Below are 20733 nucleotides of genomic sequence, written 5' to 3'. Positions count from 1 at the left end.
CATGGCATTGTCGGTATAAAGTAAGTGAAGCCGGATGGCTTACAGAACGACTAAAAGCTCTACTTTCACAAATGAACTTTCCAAGAGAAGTTCTAACAGCCTGTTTAAATTAGAAGTTTATATTTAGAAATGGTGCTGGCAGTGAAGTCTCTCTCCCTTTCTACCACCTGAGAAGACTATGTGAAGCTCTCAGGAGACACTAAGAGGAATATCACTAATAGCCAAAAGGTGCCCTGGAACCCCCCACTGGGCTGAAAGCACGGGGCAGGGCGTATTAATCACATGAACATCACCAGAAAGCTTGGAGGCTTAATTTGTCATCACTAAAAATAAACAGGAAGAACATCCAAAGCTTAAAAGGGATCTCAGCACCCCCTGCAACCACTTCAAAAGTGCGAAGAATAAAACAAATACTTACAAAGCAAAAGAAAGGAATGCCAACCACTCACAAAGAGAGAAACAGTCTGTCTAAACTGTAAACTCTAAAATATAAATGGACGGGGACCATGATTAGTCAGTTACGTACTTTCCCAAAGCAGAACAAAAGTGGGTACGAATTTAGAAAGTGAGTTCCTTTTGTATCTAATGGATGATGACAGCAAGACTATACAATTAGTACAAAGAAATGGAGAGACAGCTCTGTCACTCTGGCCAACGCTCTGACCAGAGCCCGGCTCCAATACAGCCACCCTGAGCTGGACGCCAAGGGCCCTTCAGGGGACAGAGGGGGCACCCACTGGCACACTCAGCACCTTCCAGTTAGTTTTTCATCTGCTAATCCCATGAATACTGGAAAATGTGGTGAGCAACCTATAGGAAAATATGTCAGCTTTCAGGGTGGAGGGAATATCTTTGTTGTAGTAAAATATGCATAATACAAAATTTACCACCTTAGCCATTTTTAAGTGTACGGTTCTGTGGTATTAAGTTAATTCATATTGTTGTGCGATCATCACCACCATCCATCTCCAAAACTCTCTTCATCTTGCAAAACTGAAACTCTGTATTCATTCATCTATAACTCCCTATTCTTCTCCTTGCCACTCCCCACCCCGCCAGCCCCTGGTAACCACCACTCTACTTTCTTCTCTTAATTTGACTGCTCTAGGTACATCATATAAGGGGAATCATATGGTATCTGTCTTCCTGTGGCTGGCTTATTTTATTTAGCACAATGTCCTCAAGGTTAATCCATGTCATGGTATGTGTCAGAATTTCTTTCCTTTTAAGGGCTGAATAATGTGTATATACCACATTTTGCTAATCCACGCATCCATCGATAGACACTTGGATTGCTTCCACCTTCTGGCTACTGCGGATAATGCTGCTATGAACGTGGGTGTACAAATATCACTTTGAGCCCCTGCTTTTCACTTCATTAGGGTATACACCCAGAAGTGTAATTGCTGGATAACATGGTAATTCAATTTTTCAGTTTTTGAGGATCTGCCATACTGTTTTCCATAGCCACTGTATCATTTTCTGTTTTTCGGGTTTTGGTTTTTTTTAAGACCACCATAGAAGAATGCCTTCCTTGCCTAAATTTTATTTTTACTACTGATGAAGTCAGAACTTAGGTACATCTCCCATCTAGTCAAGAAAACATTTTTAAACTGTGTAAAGACCTGAGTTTGGGAAATACATTTTTTGCCAAGGACTTCGTCCCCTTCAATGTTCAGAAACACTAAACGACTCTCCCTTAAGAGAGGCCTCAAGTCTAAAAGAGCAGTGTGTGGGAATGGTGCTGAGGAGAAATCCAGGGCCTGAGTCACGCCAAGAAATATTCCTAATGTCCTCAGAAAGGCAGCGTGGCGATTACTCAGCCCTTGGGCACACGGCACTGGAAAGCTCTAAAAGTTTACCAAATACATTACTTGCTCTCAGCATTATCCCAGGAATGAGTCAGATCAAGACAGGAGGGTAGAAGGGATGGGTCTGACAAAATGAGTCCTACAGGCAGCCTGTGGTAAGCAGTGGTGAGGGCGTTAGTCGGCTGTGCTCCCCAGCGTGGCTGCACCATCTCATGCTCACTCACATTCCGTTCATCTCTCGTTCCAGGCACATGGGGAGGATTACAGTCCTCCCTCCATGCCCCACCCTGGCTCTGGCCAGCTCTGGCCAAATGATTGTGGACAGAAGTGACGGGTGCCACTTCCAGACCACAGCACACTCCCTTTCCTGCTGTACCTACCATGGCAACATGTGTTATGGAGACACCAAAAGATGGAAGACGCTGGGAAGGCTAAGCCACCACATGGAAGGCAGCTGTCCTAGGGAGGTGCCCGAGGCCCCAGAAGACTTTGCCTGAGTGAAAAATAAACTTTAGCTGTAACTGTCTGTAGTAAGCCATGGGGATTTGGGGGCTGCTTGTCACTGCAGCAAAACCTAGCCTAACCTCACTGATATGCCTATTCCTCCAGTATACTGAATTTCTTTTGGAAAATACCTCTGCCCAACATTCAGACTATTTGGCCTCCTTGAGGTTCCTGACTCCAGGAGGAGAGCATGTGACCAGGCTGGCCAAAGAGAGCCCTTGAGTTCCCTCACCAACCAACACTGGTCAGTTTGGGGCAAGCACAGGACACCCTCTAGCTAATCATCACTATACTTTCCCTGCAGCCAAAGTGAACCAATGAGTCCAATTAAGAAAATTTCTGGATTTGTAGGGGCATTTCAAAGAACAGTCATTCTATTCTTCTAAACTTGAACCCAAGAGGATATAAATCTGAAGATGGAAGGCACCACTACTAGGAACCTGAAAAAGACCAATGGAGAAGAGAGCATGACTGAGAGAGAGAAGAAACTCAATGAATGTCATTTGAACATAGATCAAGTCATAAGCATGATTTGAGGTAGCTAGTGCTACCTCTGCATTTTTCAATTATACAAGCCCATAAAATTTCTTTTTCTTTTCTATTATTATTATTATTATTATTATTATTATTTGCTTAAATTCAAATCAGTTTGAGTTTTCTACTCTTGTAATTGAAGGAGTCCCAAGTTAAAGTTAATTACAAGAACATTCAGACATTCAAAACTCTTACTGCCTAGAAATTTTAGCTTTTTAACCTGGCTTCAAAGGCATTTCCCATTTATATTTGAATCCACCTTTCTGATCTTAAATTTTCTTTCATATGCCCTATTTTCAATAAGATGGGTAATCCACTACTCTGTGCACTCCAGAATACACTGTAGTTGGGTCCTGACTTTAATTAAATTCACCTGAAATAGTCTGTCTCTTTGTCTAACTAAACAAACACTGTGTAGCTACATGGAAGAAATGTCAGGTAAGATTTTCTTTCACACCATATCCCAAAACAAACACCATGTGAATCAAGGAGTTAATTTTTTAAACATTAGAAAAGTAAAAAATATATAGGTTACTATTTATTTCATCTCTTAATAGAACATAACTTTCCAAATGTAAAAGCAATAGAATACATCACAAGAGGAAAATATGGACAGGTTTACAACATAAAATTTTAAACATCTGTGTATCCAAATATATCAAAAACAAAACAATAATTTGGGGGGAAGGGGTATACGCAACAAAAAAATTCAAAAGACAAACAGCAAAACACTAATATCCTTAATATTAAAAATTCCATACATATCTGTAACAAAACCGAGACTCTAACAAATAAAAAGATAAAGAATGTATCTCGTAAGAGAGGAAATTAAATAGCTAATAAACATAAATGTTCAACCATCCTAATGATTTTTAGAAAGCAAATTAAAACAATTAGGTATTTAACAGTAGCTCTCTCATAAAGATGGAATTACACATGGTTTTATTGTCTTTATTTCATTTACATTTTTGTCCCTATAATAAGCATGTGTTCCTTGGCTAAGAAATAAAGACGCCATCTTCCTCCTATCAGATTACAGCAGTATTTCTGTTGCTGTTATTGTTATCTGTAAGCGTTGGTTAGGGAAGGGGGGTGGGGGGAGGAATTCTATTCTTGTTTTGTTTTGAATGACAGAACACAGAGTTGGTGCGGGGACTGGGCAGCCTCAGTCCTTGCCGTTTAAGAGTATAAATCGATTTGAGCTTCCTGGAAAGCAGGTTGGCAATAAGTACCAGGAGTCTTAAAAATATTCATACCCTTTGACCTAGTAACTCTCCTAGGAATCTATGCTAAAGCAATATTCAGGGATGTGGATAAATGTTTATATACAAAGATTTGGTGACAGCGGTATTAATAAAGCAAAACCCAGGAGAAAACCTGCTCCATGTGGAGGCCCAAACATATTATGCATCCCAAGTATTTGAACTCAGGGACCGAAACGTGCTAACGAGACTATGATCAAACAGAAAAGCTGAAACGCACTTGAGAAATCCTCAAAGTTTAGCTTTTTTGGTAAGGCAGACCACAATCCCAGAGACAGGAAGATAACATTTTTTCTTTATTAGTTAAAGATTATTAACTATGATTAATTAAATTATGATTTTCCTTTTGAATATATGACCAACTGTTCTCCTAGAAAGAAGAATATACAGATCTGAAGTCCCCGAAGAAAGGAGAGGAAAATGGGAGAAAGAAACCACTTTTTTTCCTAGAGAATTTTAGAGGTTACGAAAAACTTGAAAGCCTCCTATTGACACTACCAAGCTTTCTGTGAATCTTCCCAGAGCTCAGTGGTACAACGAGTTATCCTAGTAGCTAATAATTATGTGCACTTGCCGGGTGCCAGGCACCATATGAAGCAGTGTCCATGGACCTCACGTAATGTGAGGTTCCTAGTCAATATCCCCACTTCACGGAGGAGGAAAATGAAGATGAGACGAGAGTAACAGCTCAAGGTCACGTTTCTTTGTAACATATTACTATGTTCCCACATCGGCCAAAATTAGAGCAGATTTAAAATATTTGTTTTTCCCTCATTTGACCAAAAGTCAGCTTCTGATTATATTTCATAATATTCCTATATTTCATAAATATGCATAAATATTCAAAATATGTTATAAATTAACTCATATTGATTTAACATGGATGGCTTCAAATTCCCTTTTAAAAGTTCACATAGAACTTTTAAAACAACAAGGTTTCAAAATTTCTTTTTAAACTACACAGATTGAAAACACATGAAAAAAAAAAAAGTAGGAACTTTGGTGCCTAAGGTGAAGCAGTATCTATATTTCCCCCACTGTCTCCACAGCAAGTAAACTCAAGGTTCTATATCCAAACTTTAAACCTTTCAACTTCTCATCCGTAATTACCAAGCGAAAATGACAAGAAAAAGGCAACCCCACTTTAGGCGATTTTCTCTTAGCGAACGTCACAGGTTAAACTTCCTTCTGTCAAGCAAGGCTTGGGTGAGGGCCAGACAGCCAGCTCTCCTAATGCCGCTTGTGAATTTGTTCTGATGCAATTGATATGTTAGGGAAGAATTTGACCATAACACAGATTTGATGTTTATGTGTAAAATGTTATGTTTCCTGCCAACCAATGTTATGTGGTCTAGTTGTGCCCACTTAATATCCTTTCTGCTAATAATTAGTTACAGTAAGAGAAATCAGGTCCAGTAGAAAGTGTGACTTGAGATACAGACAATTCATAAGAATGTGCTACTATTTGACCTTAGAGATTTAAATAGCTATTTTTAGCCAGAAACTGTTTTCTCCTGTACCTCCAATAACCATGTAGTGGGAAATCACTTTTACTTCTGCACTAGTCCAATAACAGATGTCAAGATGCCCAAGGTGTCCTTTTCACTATGAAGGCAAACATCTATGGGGTTACCTGGCAGCACGCCCCAACCCTCAGATAACCAATGACCCTTCCCCACCTCTAAACGCACAGCTTCTGGGCTCTTCCAGGACCCAGCCCCACCCCTTCATCCCCAGTTGTCCAGAGGAGAACACCTGACTCCTCCTGGGCCACTCCTAGGTTCTCACATCCAGGGTGCCTGCCTCAAGTCAGGCAAAGCCACAGTCCTTCCCTATTTGTTTGTCTGTAAAGCTTTATTGGGGCCAATGTATATAAATCACACATAAAGTATACAGTTTGATGAGGTCTGACATATGTATACATCCCAATAAAGATAATAAGCATATCAAACATCCCCGAACATTTCCTCACACCCCTCTGAATTCCACCTGGCTCCTGGACCCCTGCCCATCCCCAGGCAACTGCTGTTCTTTTGGTCAGATTTGTTTGCATTTTCTAGAATTTTATATAAATGAAGTCATTCAGCATGTAGTATTTTGCTAAACTGGTTTTCCCACTTACTAAACTCTCAGAAATCTTTTCAACAAGTATTTGCTGCACACCTACTGTGTGTCAGACACTGTATGGGGGCACTGTGCAGGGATTATAAACAAAAATAATAAAGCACAAACTATGTAACGAGCAACATCACAGGCAGTGAGGAAGACTAAGAAATGGCACTGACAAGTGGAGATAAGAGGAACTTAACACAGGGCTGGCTGTGCCCCCACAGGCGGCGGCAATTCAAAAGCCATTTTTACTGCATCTATTAATCTGAAAAGAAGTTTTCATTTTTTTTCATTAGTTTATGTATTTTGCATTATCTCCAGGAAAAAAAATCCATCCATGACAAATAGAATTACTCATCTGAATAACTAATAATGCATATGACATTTATACTACTCCCACCAAAAGTTAAAATTAATCTCTTATTACTCTGTAAATGGTATGTATAACTCTAACTGCTCCGTAGAAATCCATCATGTTTCCCAAAGTTCCAAAAATAAAACTACATGCAACTATATTTGAAATCAAATTATATATAGTAATGCTTTAATGACAACCTAATCTTAAAATAAGTCATTTAATAAAAAAAGAAATTTAACTGCTCCAAAGAAACAGAAAAAAAGAAAATTTAGCCATATCTAAAGATCACACCCTAGACAAACTATCAAGAACTTTTCATCAGGGCCAGCCGAGTGGCACATTGGTTAGGAGTTGGCTTGAGACGCCAGCTCTGAGCAGCAGGGCCCCGGTTCGGATCCCACATATGAGAGCCAGTGACGCTGCGCCCTCTACAGCTAAGATGCTGAACAACAGCTCAACCTGGAGCAGGGCTGCCGTGAGTCGCCAGCGATGGCATAGGTGCAATGGGTCTGCAGTGGGCTGCCATAAGCTTCCATGAGTGGCGGCAGCCGGTGTGAGCTGCCATGAGCCGCCGTCCAATGGCTGGTGGAGCGATTCCCTCACCTGGGAAGAACGCAATGATAATACCAACATGGGCCAGTGAAGTGACGTTCTCCACAACTAGACTAAAGAACAAAAGGACAGCAACTTGTCTGTTCCCCTCCCCCAATTCCCCAATTAAAAAAATCTAAAAAAAAAAAATTTCATCAAAGTATACAGGACATAAAAAAGGAATGAATTTCAACATCGCCCATATGCCATGCACTGGGAACTTGTCATGCGTTATCTCAATTAATGTCCCAAGAACTCCATGAGGTAAGCATTGCTGTCCCCAGTTTGCAGATGAGAAAACAAGGCTGAGAAGTAACTAGTCCAAGGTTGCAGTTATCAAACCATAAAATGCATAGTACTTGGCACACAGTTTAGCTGTGTACTTGCATAGTACTTGGCACACAGTTGGTGCTTCATAAATGTCCGTCCCGTCTCCATTTCTCTGCTCATCCACTCGTTCAGCTAACATTTTTCCTAGATCAGCATAACTTAAGAACCCCACCCCTTTCAGGGGATCTTTGAGGTCAAAACTATTTTTATAATAATACCAAAATGTGGTAGGCAGAACAGTGGCTCTCCAAAGACATCCACATATAATCCCTTGAACATGTGATATGTTACCTTTCATGGCAAGGGGGGAGTTTAGGTTGCGGACGGAATTATGGCTGCTTCTCAGCTGGCTTTAGAGAGTAGCCTGGATTGTCCAGGTGGGTTCAATGTAATCACAATGGTCCTTACACGTGGAGAAGGATGGCAGAAGACTCAGTGGCAGGGTGACGTGATGTCAGAAAGACCAACCGGCCGCTGCTGGCTTTGAAGATGGAAGGGGCCAGAAAAGGATGGCAGAAGACTCAGTGGCAGGGTGACGTGACGTCAGAAAGACCAACCGGCCGCTGCTGGCTTTGAAGATGGAAGGGGCCAGAAAAGGATGGCAGAAGACTCAGTGGCAGGGTGACGTGAAGTCAGAAAGACCAACCGGCCGCTGCTGGCTTTGAAGATGGAAGGGGCCATAAAGCAAAGAATGCGGGAAGCCTCTAGAAACTAGAAAGGCAAGGAAACATTCTCTACCAGAGGGTCCAGAAAGGTCGCGGTCCCGCCAACACCTTCATTTTAGCCCAGTGAGACCCATTTCAGACTGCTGATCTCCAGAACTACAAGGTAACAAACTTTGTGGCATTTTGTTACAGAAGTGATAAGACTTTAATACAGCGATTAACTGCCTTTTTCACTCCTGTTCTCTCACTAACATGAAGTGGGGTTTTCCAGAGGCTACATGATGCCTGATACTGCAATAGACTGAGGCTGAATCAGACCCAAGAATCTGTCTTCCGTTAAGCCAGACATTATAGAAATTTGCAAAAATGTGCAACATCTTCTCACGTTCTTAGAAAAGGTTTAGGCATTCTTCTGAAGTTGTTTTATTTTGGAAAACAGTCACCTTACATAAAAAGTATATCCTTTAGGTTAACAGGTTACAGATTTATTGCTGTTGTATTAAATAAATAAATACTTAATTTTTTAAATCTCTGCTTTAATTTTTAAAATAGTCACTATTTTGTTTACAACATATATAAACAAAAACTTTGGGATCTTCAATAACTTTAAGTGTGCAAAAAAGTCCTGAGAGCTAAAAGGTAGAAAATTCACACCCTAGCGATAGCTATGTCTGCCTTGTTCACTATTATAGCTAACGTAACCGGCACATAGAGGGTACAGAAAAAGCATATTTCTGATTGTACAATTAAGCATCTTTGGGCATTAATAATGTATATTCTTGTTATATTATTAGAACATCCCAAAAAATATTCTTTAGAACCTCCATTTTGAGCCATTACCCCAAAAAGGGGGGTCCATGGTCAAATTTATTTAGGGAAGGCTACACTTACGTCCTCCCTCTTGGAGAGTCCTGCATTTTAAAGGCTCTGATTTACTAGCCCTGATAAGCCTATCTGTAAAGAATCTTCTTTAACATATATTTTCCACATTTCTTTAACCACATCTCTCCAAAGATGGTGGGACACAAGTGTAATTTTTAAATTATCTCACAGGTATCTAAGGGTTGCACTTGATGCTCATTCTATACATGTCAAGCTTACATCATGGTGCTACACACAGTCCAAAATTTTTTATTAAGTCCTCAATGCTCTCTACCAAGAACTCTGAAAAAATCCTTCAACCACCAGTAAAAGCTTGTAACGACTCACGCTAATCCCCATATTTTTTTCTACAATATACTTTATAGCCCCAGCCAAGTAGCCAAACCTTCTAAACAGACCAGGCTCTCAGATGACTTTAAAGGGGGGGAAACCCACCAAGCTCTCCAAATGTACAGCTAGAGCAGCTCTTCCTGGAAGAACAGGAACGCTCCCATTCTGTACACACCAGGACAGGGTGTACAGAATGCGCACACCGCACCTGGGAAGCCCGGGGATTAAGTTCAAAGACACACACAGCACACAACGTAACAGAAAATAACAGACCACATGCAAATACATCCACCCCTTTAAGTTATAATCGCACAATGATTTCTTAGAAGTCACCATTTTAGGAAAAGATTTCTGTCTTGGCACCATTGACATTTGGGGCTGGATGACACTTTGTTGTGGGTGTTGTGCTTGTAGGATGTTTAGCAGCAACCCTGGCCTCCACCCACTAGATGCCAGCAGCCTCCCCTGCCCCCCAAGCTGTGACAATCAAAAAGGTCTCCAGATATTGCCAAAAGTCCCTTGGGGAACAAGATACCTACCCCCTCCCCCACCCCACGGTTGAGAACCACAGTTCTACAGGAAATTTTTGCTAGAGGTCACAAATCAATATTTCTGTTCCTGAAAATACAAAAAACATTTTCTTGGAGCTGAGTTTGATACAAAAGGCATAAATATTACACTTCAAAAAAAAATCTTAAAGCTAAAAAGGAAGAAATTCCAATTGAGGGACATTCTACAAAGTATGTGACCAGTACTCCTCAAAACTGCCAAGGTCATCAAAAACAGGGAAACTCTGAGAAACTGTCATAGCCAAGAGGAGCCCAAGGAGACATGACAACTAAACGTAGTGTGCTATTCTGGATGGGATCCTGGAGTAGAAAAGGACACTAGATTAAAAACTAAGGAATTCTGAAGTAAGTATGGACCTTAGTTAATACAATATTGACAATGTATCAATATTGGTTCATTCATTGTGACAAACGTACCATTCTCATGTCAGGTGAGAGGTTAGTAGGAGAAAATGCGTTATAGGAGTTATAAAAACATGTAATTTTTCTCTAAATCTAAAACTGATCTAAAAAATACACTTTATAAAAAGAATTAATTAAAGTGAGAAAAAAAAAGGATGGAGGCGGGGAGGAAAGGGTAAAACAAAGAGTAAAAATCATGTCTTCCCTGAGCTGGCTTCATTCTGGGCTCCCCTTTGAAAGGAAGGTCCTGAACAGGGTGGATTACAGCAAGAGATCAAGTGGCCAGAGAGAAATAATCAGGAAGAGAAAAGACAAAATTCTTTTGTCTTCTTGTAAACTGAAACCAACAACAAAAACTATACGTTTTTGTGTGAATATCAGTATTTCTTCTGACCTCTCACTCCTACATAGTTCAAGTGTCAGCGTAGGCAAACGTTTCCTGCATCCCCCAGCAGTGACCTGCTCTGATCTCAGAGTCCCTGGGTCCTATGTTTATCTCCCCAAGCTGGACTGTCACTTATCTGTTTACCAGTCTCCCCATCCATGCAGCACAGGTCCCCTCCCTCTCAGACTCATCCACCTGTGAATCAACAACCTTTAAGTCCACTGCTAGGTGCTTAATAAATGCTTGGTGAATGAGCACAGGCTGGGCACATATACTCATACAGACTTCAGCTAAAGGGGTAGGGATGGTATAGCCCCAAACAGGGCAACGAAGGAAAAGTCAAATTAAAGTCCCTGTGTTCCAAGGGGTGAGAGAGGGACCATGTGCTGGGGTATGAAGATGGGATGAGGCACACGAATACCTGATCACAGATCTGTAACACTTGAAACGACTTACACGTTAGTCCAGCAGCCTCACTCTACAAAGGGAGAGACCAAAACTAGAGGTCAGGCGGCTTGTTCAAGGCCACATAGCTAGTTATGGTGCTGCCCTAGGTGAAGGAGACCTACACTCCAGAGCTAAGTAACCTACCTCCACCCCTTACTGTGTGTCTAAGGCTGAAAGAGTCATTTACTAGCTGATAACAACAGCTGCTATTTACTGAGCATCTGCTGAGTGCCAAGCCCAAGCGAAAAATCCTCACATTATCCCGATTACAGTTGAGAAAACTGAGGTCAGAGAGGAAAACAACTTTACACCAAGGTCACAGAGCTAATAAATCTCAAAATCTCCCTCCAGACGTCATACTCCCAAGTCCCCCTGGAATTGTCACACACCGAAGCCCAAACTCTGGCCGATCGCCATCTTTACCACCCAGCACTTCAGCTGTCTCATTCTCAGACACTGCTCTAAACCCCTTTCATGGGCGGACTCACTCATTTTTCACCATGGCCCTATGAGATGTTGGTACTGCCAGCATCCCATCTTACAGATGAGGAAACTGAGGTTTTGTGGCCTCCCCATGGTCTCACAGCCTGCAAGCGGCATACCTCATCCACAGAATAAGAATGGCAAAAATTTTGTCTGTAGTTTTTTATAAAACTAAACATATAATTGCCATTCAACCAAGCAGTGGCATGGCATTTAGAGACATGAAAACTTTGTTCACACAAAAACCTGTACCCAAATGTTTATGGCAGCTTTATTGTAATAGTCAAAAGCTGGGAGCAACCCAGGTGTCCTTCAAGAGGAAACTGTGGTTAAACAAGGTTAAGCTGTGGTGCAACCCTACCATGGAATGCTACTCAGCAATAAAAAGAATACATACAACAACTTGGGTGAATCTCCAGGAAAGGGTGTTCAGTGAAAAAGGCCAATTCCAAAAGGTGACATACTATATGATTCCACCTACACAACATTTTTGAAATGACAAAATTTTAGAAATGGAGAACAGACAATGCCCTCGGGATTTGAGAGACCACAAGGAAGGAGGTGTGGTTATAAAGACAACCTCTTATAAAGACAATAATCCTCTTTGTGGACTATTCTGTGTCTTAACTGTGATGCTGGATACAGGAAAAAACTGTATCGAACTAAATATACATGTACAAGTAAAACTAGAGAACTATGAATAAAAGCTGTGAAATGTATCAATATCAATATACTGGTTGTGATACTGTACTATTGTTTTGCAACATGTTACCATTGGGAGAAACTAGGTAAAGGGTATGCCAGATCGCCCTGTATTAATTCTTAGAACTGCATGTAAATATACAATTATCTCAATGAAAAATTTCAATTAAACAAAGTCTTGTCTGCACCAAAGCTGGGCTAGATGATCTAGATTTCTTTCACGGAAGCTCTGCAATTCCCAATGTCTATAAAACCACTCTTCTTCCACCATACCACACAACCACTTCAAAAACCAATGCAAAATTAACTCTGAGCAAAGCAACACTAAGAAAATAAGCCCTATTTCACAGCATTTTGCATTACTAGCCACTTTGGAGTTCCCTCCGAAAATTATCCCAATTGCTTTCTTTCATTAAACTGACTTCTGGCCAAAAGACGGAAAATGGGATCCTACAAAATGTTCTCTCCCACCAGATAGTCTCTCTCTATATCTGTGTACAACTTTCACCACCACCCCCCAAAAAAATCAGTTTAAAATTTTCTGTTCTAAATTTTCCTTGAAAGCAGCAGCACCAAGGGCTTATCACTGGCTCTTTACACCAATTCCCAAATGGTCAGCTGCTACTGGAAGGCAGAGCAGCGCAGGAAATAAGAGAGCGGACTGGGGGCTGAGGCAGATCCCAGTCAAGGTGTGACCCTGGCCAGGTTCCTTCAACTTGAGTCTCGCCTTTCCCACCTATAGGATGGGGATGTGGCACTTCCCTAGCAGGTATGGACAACCTGTGCGCCTGGCACTAGTATTTTACTCGGTCCTCTTTCTGCCTCTTCCCATTCCTCTTAGTAACAACCAAGCCAAGCTAATTTTATGTTCACTTGGACACAAAGTAGTCACTCTTTGGTATCCCCTCCTCACTGAGGTTAGCAGATAGCCCAGAACACATCCGACCTGAATCCCCTCCTATTTCAAACACAGCAAATCCTACCCTTACACCAAGAAGAAAAATAGATTAGCCTCAGTCACTGCCACCTGCCCAGGAGCCCCGCTCCAGAGTAATCCGCCGCCTGCAGGATTCCGGCTGTTACTATTATTACTGTTGGTTAATAACAACACCTACCGGTGCGTTCGGGTGACCGTCTCCCAAGCCATGTAGGTGGAATCCCCGGGAGAGCCCCAAGTGCTTCCAATAGAGATTTCTGGCTAAAAATCCCAAGAACTTATAAAACAGCTTTCCCAACAGGAGAAAAGCAAGAGCTGTAAAGTTTCTGGAAGTGCATTTTTCCGCGTTTCCCTAAATCGCACTGCAGAGGCGATGTCGCCCGCGATAAGGGTTGGGGGAGCCCGAGGGTCACGACCGGGGGCCCTGGAGGTCAGCAGCCGGGTCTGCGGGTGCCCGCTTCCCAGCTGGCCGCGTGGGAGGGAACGGAGCACCCCAGCGCGGCGGGAAGGCACCCCCCCACACACAGGTACAGGGGACTCGGGGGGCGCCGCCGCACTCACCGTCCGTGCTCCTCTTCGCCTCCCGGTAGCGCTCCCACAGGTAATGTTTCATGTCCGGGGCAGTCCCAGGTGCTGTGCACAAGTGTCGCACGGGGCCAGCGCGCGGCCGTCCCCGGGGCGCAGTCCTGCAACCGCCCCGCAGAGCCGCCGCCGCCTTCGCCCCGACCCCACGAGTCACCGCCGCCGCCGCCGTGGCCATGCTTACCGCCGCCCAGCTGCGAGTGACGCCGCAGAGCCAGAGCTCAGCCCGGGCATCAGCCCAGCTGTGGGCGGCTCCCTGCGTAGGAGCACGTGGTGGCGCGGCCCACTCGTTCGGCCGCCGCGGGGGTGGGGCCTAGGCGGGGGCGGAGCTGTGCGCGGGGTGGGCGGGGCCTGGTCCAACCCGGCCGGGGCGGGGCTTGGGCGGCAGGGGCCAAGCGCTGAGTTGGTTGCTGTCACTACTTGACCCAGAGGCGCGCACCTAGGTGGCCGTGTGGTTGGGCGGATGCCGGGTCAGGCCGAGGCCACGTGGAAAGGGATGACTCATTTGCCAGCCCTGGGCCACTAAAGGTGACCCCCGCCCCCTCTGCGGGCGGAGCTCCGCAGCATCTTCCTCCCACGGTCTGTGACTGTCCCCTGACTTTGGCTGCACAGACAGTGCCTTAGACCAGCGGTTCTCAACCTTCCTAATGCTGTGACCCCTTAATACAGTTCCTTATGTTGTGGTGACCCCCAACCATAAAATTATTTTCGTTGCTACTCTAGAACTGTAATTTTGCTACTGTTATGAATCGTCATGTAAATATCTTTTTGTTTTCCGATGGTCTTAGGCGACCCCTGTGAAAGGGTCGTTTGACCCCCCCAAAGGGGTCGTGACCCACAGGTTGAGAACCGCTGCCTTAGACCCTGACTTCAGGAGGTGACCTCTCTATACATTAATGGCCTCTGAGTTCTGGATCTGCCTGGGATCGCAGGGGCGGGTCTGGGATGTCCCCGGATCCCCAGCTTGTATTCTTACAGTCACGGCCCCACAACGGGTCTGATGTGTTTGAAGGGCACACACCACTGCACAGCCTAGAAGGCCAATGCCCCTCCTGAGATTTCTGCCTCGCTAGGGAGGCCCTCGGGACACAGCCACCCAGCTCTTGCTCCCGCCCACATTCACCCGCGCAGTGCACCTGTCTTCTCTCAGAACTATAGGCTGCATCTGTTCTGTGCATTGTGGTTCCACCAAAGCCAAACCAACGGTACCCCTCACCGTGTGACTGAGTCAGATTCGGCTCCGGCAGGCAACACTGATGCGGCCCACCCAGGACCGAGCTGAGAATCACTGAACTACGAGGACTTGCCAAACTGTTGGTTATTGCGGTTACTGTCGAGCAAGGTACTGGGTGGAGTACAGGGAATAACTCTCAAGGCTGTCAGTCTGCCTGGTAGACCACACTGACATATGTGAAAGGGGTGGGGCACTATTTAAGACAAATAACACTAAGTATTAGTGTAGGCTTAATATGTGGGCTGGAGGGAACCAGGAGATGCTTCATGGAAAAAGGTGGACTCGGGTTAGACCATGACAGCTAATAACTGCTATGTATTGAAGAATATGCTGTGTGCATTAATTCATGCAATCCTCTCAGTAATCTCAAAAGTAGGTGTATATTTTCTCCCGTTTTACAAACTAGCGGTTGCCACATAAGAGGGGGGTTGAGGGACTAGGTGAAAAAGGTAAAGGGATTAAGAAATACAGATTGGCAGTTACAAAATAGTCAGGGGGACCTAAAGTACAGATTAGGGAATATATTCAATAATATTGTAATAACTATGTACGGTGTCCGGGGGTACTAGATTTATCCAGGGGGTCACCTTGTAAGTTACATAAATGTCTAACCACTATGTTGTACACCCAAAATTAATATAATATTGAATGTCAACTGTAATTGAAAAAATTTTTTAATTTTTAAAAAAAATTTCTCCCGTTTTATAAATAATGAAATTCAGGCTAAGAGAAGTGAAATAACGTTCTGAAGATCACACAGCTGAGCTCCATCTTCCATTTAGCTTTCTAACATACTAGGTGAGATTTAGTTGGATGATAAGGGAGAAGGCAGCCGATAAGTAATCCTTAACAGGTAATATCTTACAAATCATTGATAAAATGAGAGGCAATTAAAATGTTTAAAACGTATGATATCAAGTCCATGGACTCTGGTACTTTAAACTGACTTTATGGTTTTAGTTTATTCCAATTTATATCTTTTGTTATTCATATTTCATAAAACAGGTTTTGGGGATAGCAATTGTAAATTTAGTTTATATGGAACATTAAATCATAAATTCAAAATAGATAAACTATAGCAATGTAAAAGTAACACAATTAGAACTTTTATAACATTGCTTCAGTATACTTTTAGAAATGGAGCCCTGTGAGATCAACATTCATATACCTGCCATAGCAATGTGAATCACATAAAAATTATTCTTCTTAGCAAAAATCTGTTACAATATTTTAAAGGGCTAAAAAAAAAACAAATCCCTAGACCTTGATTAACAGCACTCCTAGGAGTTATAAAAGAAAATATCTCATCAAAGAGTTCTAACTAAAGTAGAAAAAAATTACAGATACGAAAGAGTCCGAGATAATTTTTATTCTTTATTAGTATCATTTGAGGTCTTCAACAATTTTTTCTCAAACTGAGATCTCTGCAAAAAACACTTTGAGGAATTGAAGTGTCATCTGGGCTATGACAAAAGCCACTTTTCTGAGATGAGCTCAGATGTGGATTCCCAGGGATTATTTGTGCTAAGAAGCCACAGTAGGGGATGCTGGTAAATTGTGGTTATTTAGACTTTTTCCACTGTCCACTTCAGCTGACAAAACCCTTTACTGTGAAAGCTATACTACACCATCCATTTTACCCACAGATAAAATCTTAGAGGAATAATCTTTTTCTTTGATGCTTCTTTCCCTGGGCCATTCCGCATCTCAACATTATTTTGTGTCTTCTGTTGGGTCTTTCCCTCAGCAGAAATGGAAATAATGGGTCTCAAGGCTTTTTCCCCTTTTCTGGAAGCACCTTTTGATTTATCTGAAATTTCATGAGGTACCAAGTTCATGCTTTTAGCCCTCTGTAACTTACCTGCATTCATTCACATTATAGAACTCACACTATATTAGAACTCTGGGAACTGTTGTAGTTTTATTTCAGCAAGTACTCCCATAATGAGGTGCCACTCCTAGAACCCTCAGAATACCGCTCGCTCATGCCTTGAGGCCAATATCTCCTCCCCTGAATCTGCTCAATTTCCCTGAGAAGGTAGCAAAAGATCAAAAGTTGTCAAGGTGCCATACAATAGAACATGAATAACCAGAAACTTATTTGTCCTGAGATACAGAACTCACTGCAGGATTCCATGGATTGATGAATGAGAAGATCCCAGGTAGGTTGCCCTTAAATCAAGTGATCTGTACAAATAGCCCAGTGCCTCAATCACGACGTGATAACAGAACTCACTTATCAATAACTGACCTGCTGGATATTTGAAAATAAGAATATTAGGATTTTCTTTAAGAAATTTTATTGAGGAAGAGTGTGTTTTTCCAGGACCCGTCAGCTCCAAGTCAAGTAGTTGTCTTCAATCTAGTTGTGGAGGGCGCATCTCAGTGGCCCATGTGGGAATCGAACTGGCAACCTTGATGTTATGAGCCTGCGCTCTAACCACCTGAGTTAACTGGCTGCCCCGAACATTAGAATTTTTAAAAATTACTCCTGACTTCACACATTTGAAAGAGAAAGATAAAAGACATGTATAAAAGATGACACTGGAACATCACCTATTGTAGTATTCCTGCCAAAAACATTTAACTTGAAACTACTTATAAAGAAACAATCAGACAGATACAAATTGAAGGACATCAGGGCAGGGAGGGTAGGGTAGAACCTGACCTAACTCTTCAAAAATGTCAGTGTCATGAAAGACAAAACAAACCAACCTAAATGCTCTAGACTAAAGGGGACAATCGAATGCAGGAAAAGATCTTACATAGGACTCTGAATCAAAAGGTAAACTGCTAGGACACCTGGGGACATTTAAACATGGACTATATGTTAGATAATATAAGTAATGGTTAAATTTCCTGAATTTGATGGGCTGGCCAAGTGGCGTGTTGGTTAAGAGTTGGCTTGGGACGCCAGCTCTGAGCAGCAGGGCCCCGGTTCGGATCCCACATGAGGGCCAGTGACGCTGCGCCCTCTACAGCTAAGATGCTGAACAACAGCTCGACCTGGAGCTGGGCTGCCGTGAGTCGCTAGCAACAGCGTAGGCTGCAGTGGGGCTGGCCAGCAGCTGGCGTGTGCTTTCATGAGCTGCTGTGAGCCACCGTGAGCGGCCATCCAATGGCTGGCAAGCGACTGCCTCACCTGGGAAAAGCGCAATGATAATACCAACATCGGCCAGTGAAGCAACATCCTCCACAACCAGACTGAAAAACAAAAGGACAGCAACTTGTCTGTTCCCCTTCCCTGATTCCCCAACGCTGTTCCCCTCCCCTAATTCCCCAATAAAATCTTTTTAAAAAAATGTCCTGGGTTTGATAATTATATTGTGGTTATATAGGGGAATGTCTTTGTACTCAGAAGACATATGCTGAATTATTTAGAGGTAAAAGTGTCATATCCGCAACTTTCAAATGGTTCAGAAAAAACTGCATGTGTTTGTATGTACATAAAAAAAACACGCAAATGTGGCAAAAATGTTAACAATTGGTGAATATAGGTGAAGATTATATAGGTGTTCATTATATAGTGCCAGGTCCCATTGCCATCAATTTAACATAATTCTCTATAATGTGTTAAAAGTGAAAAAAAAAACAGAAAGCCAGGGGTATTATGCTATCTGATATCAAATTATACTACAAGGCCATAGTAATCAAAACAGCATGGTATTGGCATAAAAACAGACACATAAATCAATGGAAGAGAATAGAGAGCCCAGAAATAAATCCATACCTAAATGGTCATTTAATCTATGACAAAAGAAGCAAGAATATACATTGGGGTAGAGACAGTCAATTCAATAAATGATGCTGGTAAAATTGACAGATACATGCAAAAAAAATTAAACTGGACCACCTTCTTATGCCATATACAAAAATAAGCTCAAAATGGATTAAAGACTTAAATGTAAAACCGAAAACCATAGAACTCTTAGAAGAAAATATAGGGAGTAAACTCTCAGACATTACTCTTAGTAATATTTTCACTGATACATCCCCTCAGGCAAGGGAAACAAAAGAAAAAAATAAACAAATGAGGCTACATCAAACTAAAAAGTTTTTTCACAGCAAAGGAAACCATCTACAAGAAGACATCCTACTGAATGGGAGAAGATATTTGCCAATGATACATCTAATAAGAGGTTAATATCCAAAATTTATAAGAAAAGACTCATACAACTCAACACCAAAAAACAAACAATCCACTTAAAAAATGATCAGAGGACATGAAGAGACATTTCTCCAAAGAGGACATACAGATGGCCAATAGACATATGAAAAAATGGTCAACGTTACTAATCATCAGAGAAATGCAAATAAAAAACACAATGAGATATCACCTCACTCCTGTCAGAATGGACAGTAAATTAACAAACAAGTGTTGGTGAGGATGTGGAAAAAAGGGAACCCTGTGCCCTGTTGGTGGGATTGCAGCCACTATGAAAAACAGTATGGGGATTCATCAAAAAAATTGAAAATACAACCACCTTATGATCCAGCAATTCCACTCCTGGGTCTCTATCCAAAGAAATCCAAAACACTAATTCGAAAAACTATATGCACCCCTATGTTTATTGCAACGCTATTCACAATAGCCAAGATATGGAAACAACCGAAATGCCCATTAATAGACGATCGGATAAAGAAATTATAGTACATATATACAATGGAGTATTACTCTGCCATAAAAAAGAATGAAATCTTACCATTTGCAACAACATGGATGAACCTAGAGGATATTACTCTAAGTGAAATCAGTCAGACTGAGAAAGACAAATACCATATGATCTCACATATGTGGACTCTAAAGAACAGAATAAACAAACAAACAAACAGAAATAGACTCATAGATACAGAGAACAAACTGATATTGCTAGATGGGAGCAGGGTGGGGAATGGGTGAGAAAGGTGAAGGGATTAGGAAGTACAAATTGGCAGTCACAAAATAGTCACAGGGATGTGAAATACAGTATGGGGAATATAGTCAATAATGTTGTAAAGACTATGTATAATGTCAGGTGGGTACTGGACTTATCAGGGGAATCACTTCATAAATTATATAAATGCCAAACCACTGTATTGTACATCTGAAACTAATATAAAATAATATTGATTGTCAACTATTATTAAAATATATATATGGGGGTGCCAAAAAATGTATACATGTGACTTGTATTCATCTTTTGTTATTGGTATATATTGAGTATTATAATTTTAATACAGTTTTTTCCTTTCTTAAAATGTGTATCTATTTTTGGGGCACCCTCTGTGTATAGGTATATATACAGTCATAGGATATAAAGTACAGCATACAGGAATATAGTCAATGGGATTATAATGACAATGTTCACTGTCAGATAGGAAGTAGACTTGGGATTATCATTTTGTGAGGATGTAAATGTCTAATCATTATGTTGTTTTGTACACTTGAAACTAATAATAAATACATTCACAATCTAATCTGCAAGTGGTACTCATTGATTCATTCTACCCATTTACAAGACTGCTTTTAACCTTTTCACAGCATTGATTGATTTCAAGTTTGTTCTCCAAAATGTGTCAGAAATCCACAGAAAATAATTACAGTACAGGTATTTATATTTTAATTAAATACAGTTA

General features: G+C 41.7%; 1 protein-coding gene across 3 annotated transcripts in view; it reads right to left on the bottom strand.

The window, feature by feature from the left end:
* The window catches only part of NT5DC3 (5'-nucleotidase domain containing 3), a 204881-nt gene extending 190719 nt beyond the window's left edge, over positions 1–14162 (bottom strand). For 2 of the 3 annotated variants that reach the window (XM_019651874.1, XM_019651876.1), the window contains exon 1: positions 13863–14142. In XM_019651874.1, coding sequence (XP_019507419.1) covers positions 13863–14061 — 199 coding nt within the window. In that variant the 5' untranslated portion in view covers positions 14062–14142. Of the gene's footprint in view, positions 1–13862 lie in introns of all 3 variants that reach the window. The other variant, XM_019651877.1, reaches the window with a different exon arrangement.
* Positions 14163–20733: the final 6571 nt, after the last annotated feature.

The sequence above is a fragment of the Hipposideros armiger genome, unplaced genomic scaffold, assembly GCF_001890085.2.
Source record: "Hipposideros armiger isolate ML-2016 unplaced genomic scaffold, ASM189008v1 scaffold_168, whole genome shotgun sequence".
Classification (NCBI taxonomy): domain Eukaryota; kingdom Metazoa; phylum Chordata; class Mammalia; order Chiroptera; family Hipposideridae; genus Hipposideros; species Hipposideros armiger.
The sequence above is the reverse complement of the archived record's forward strand: the minus strand, read 5'-3'. Positions and strand labels throughout refer to the sequence as shown.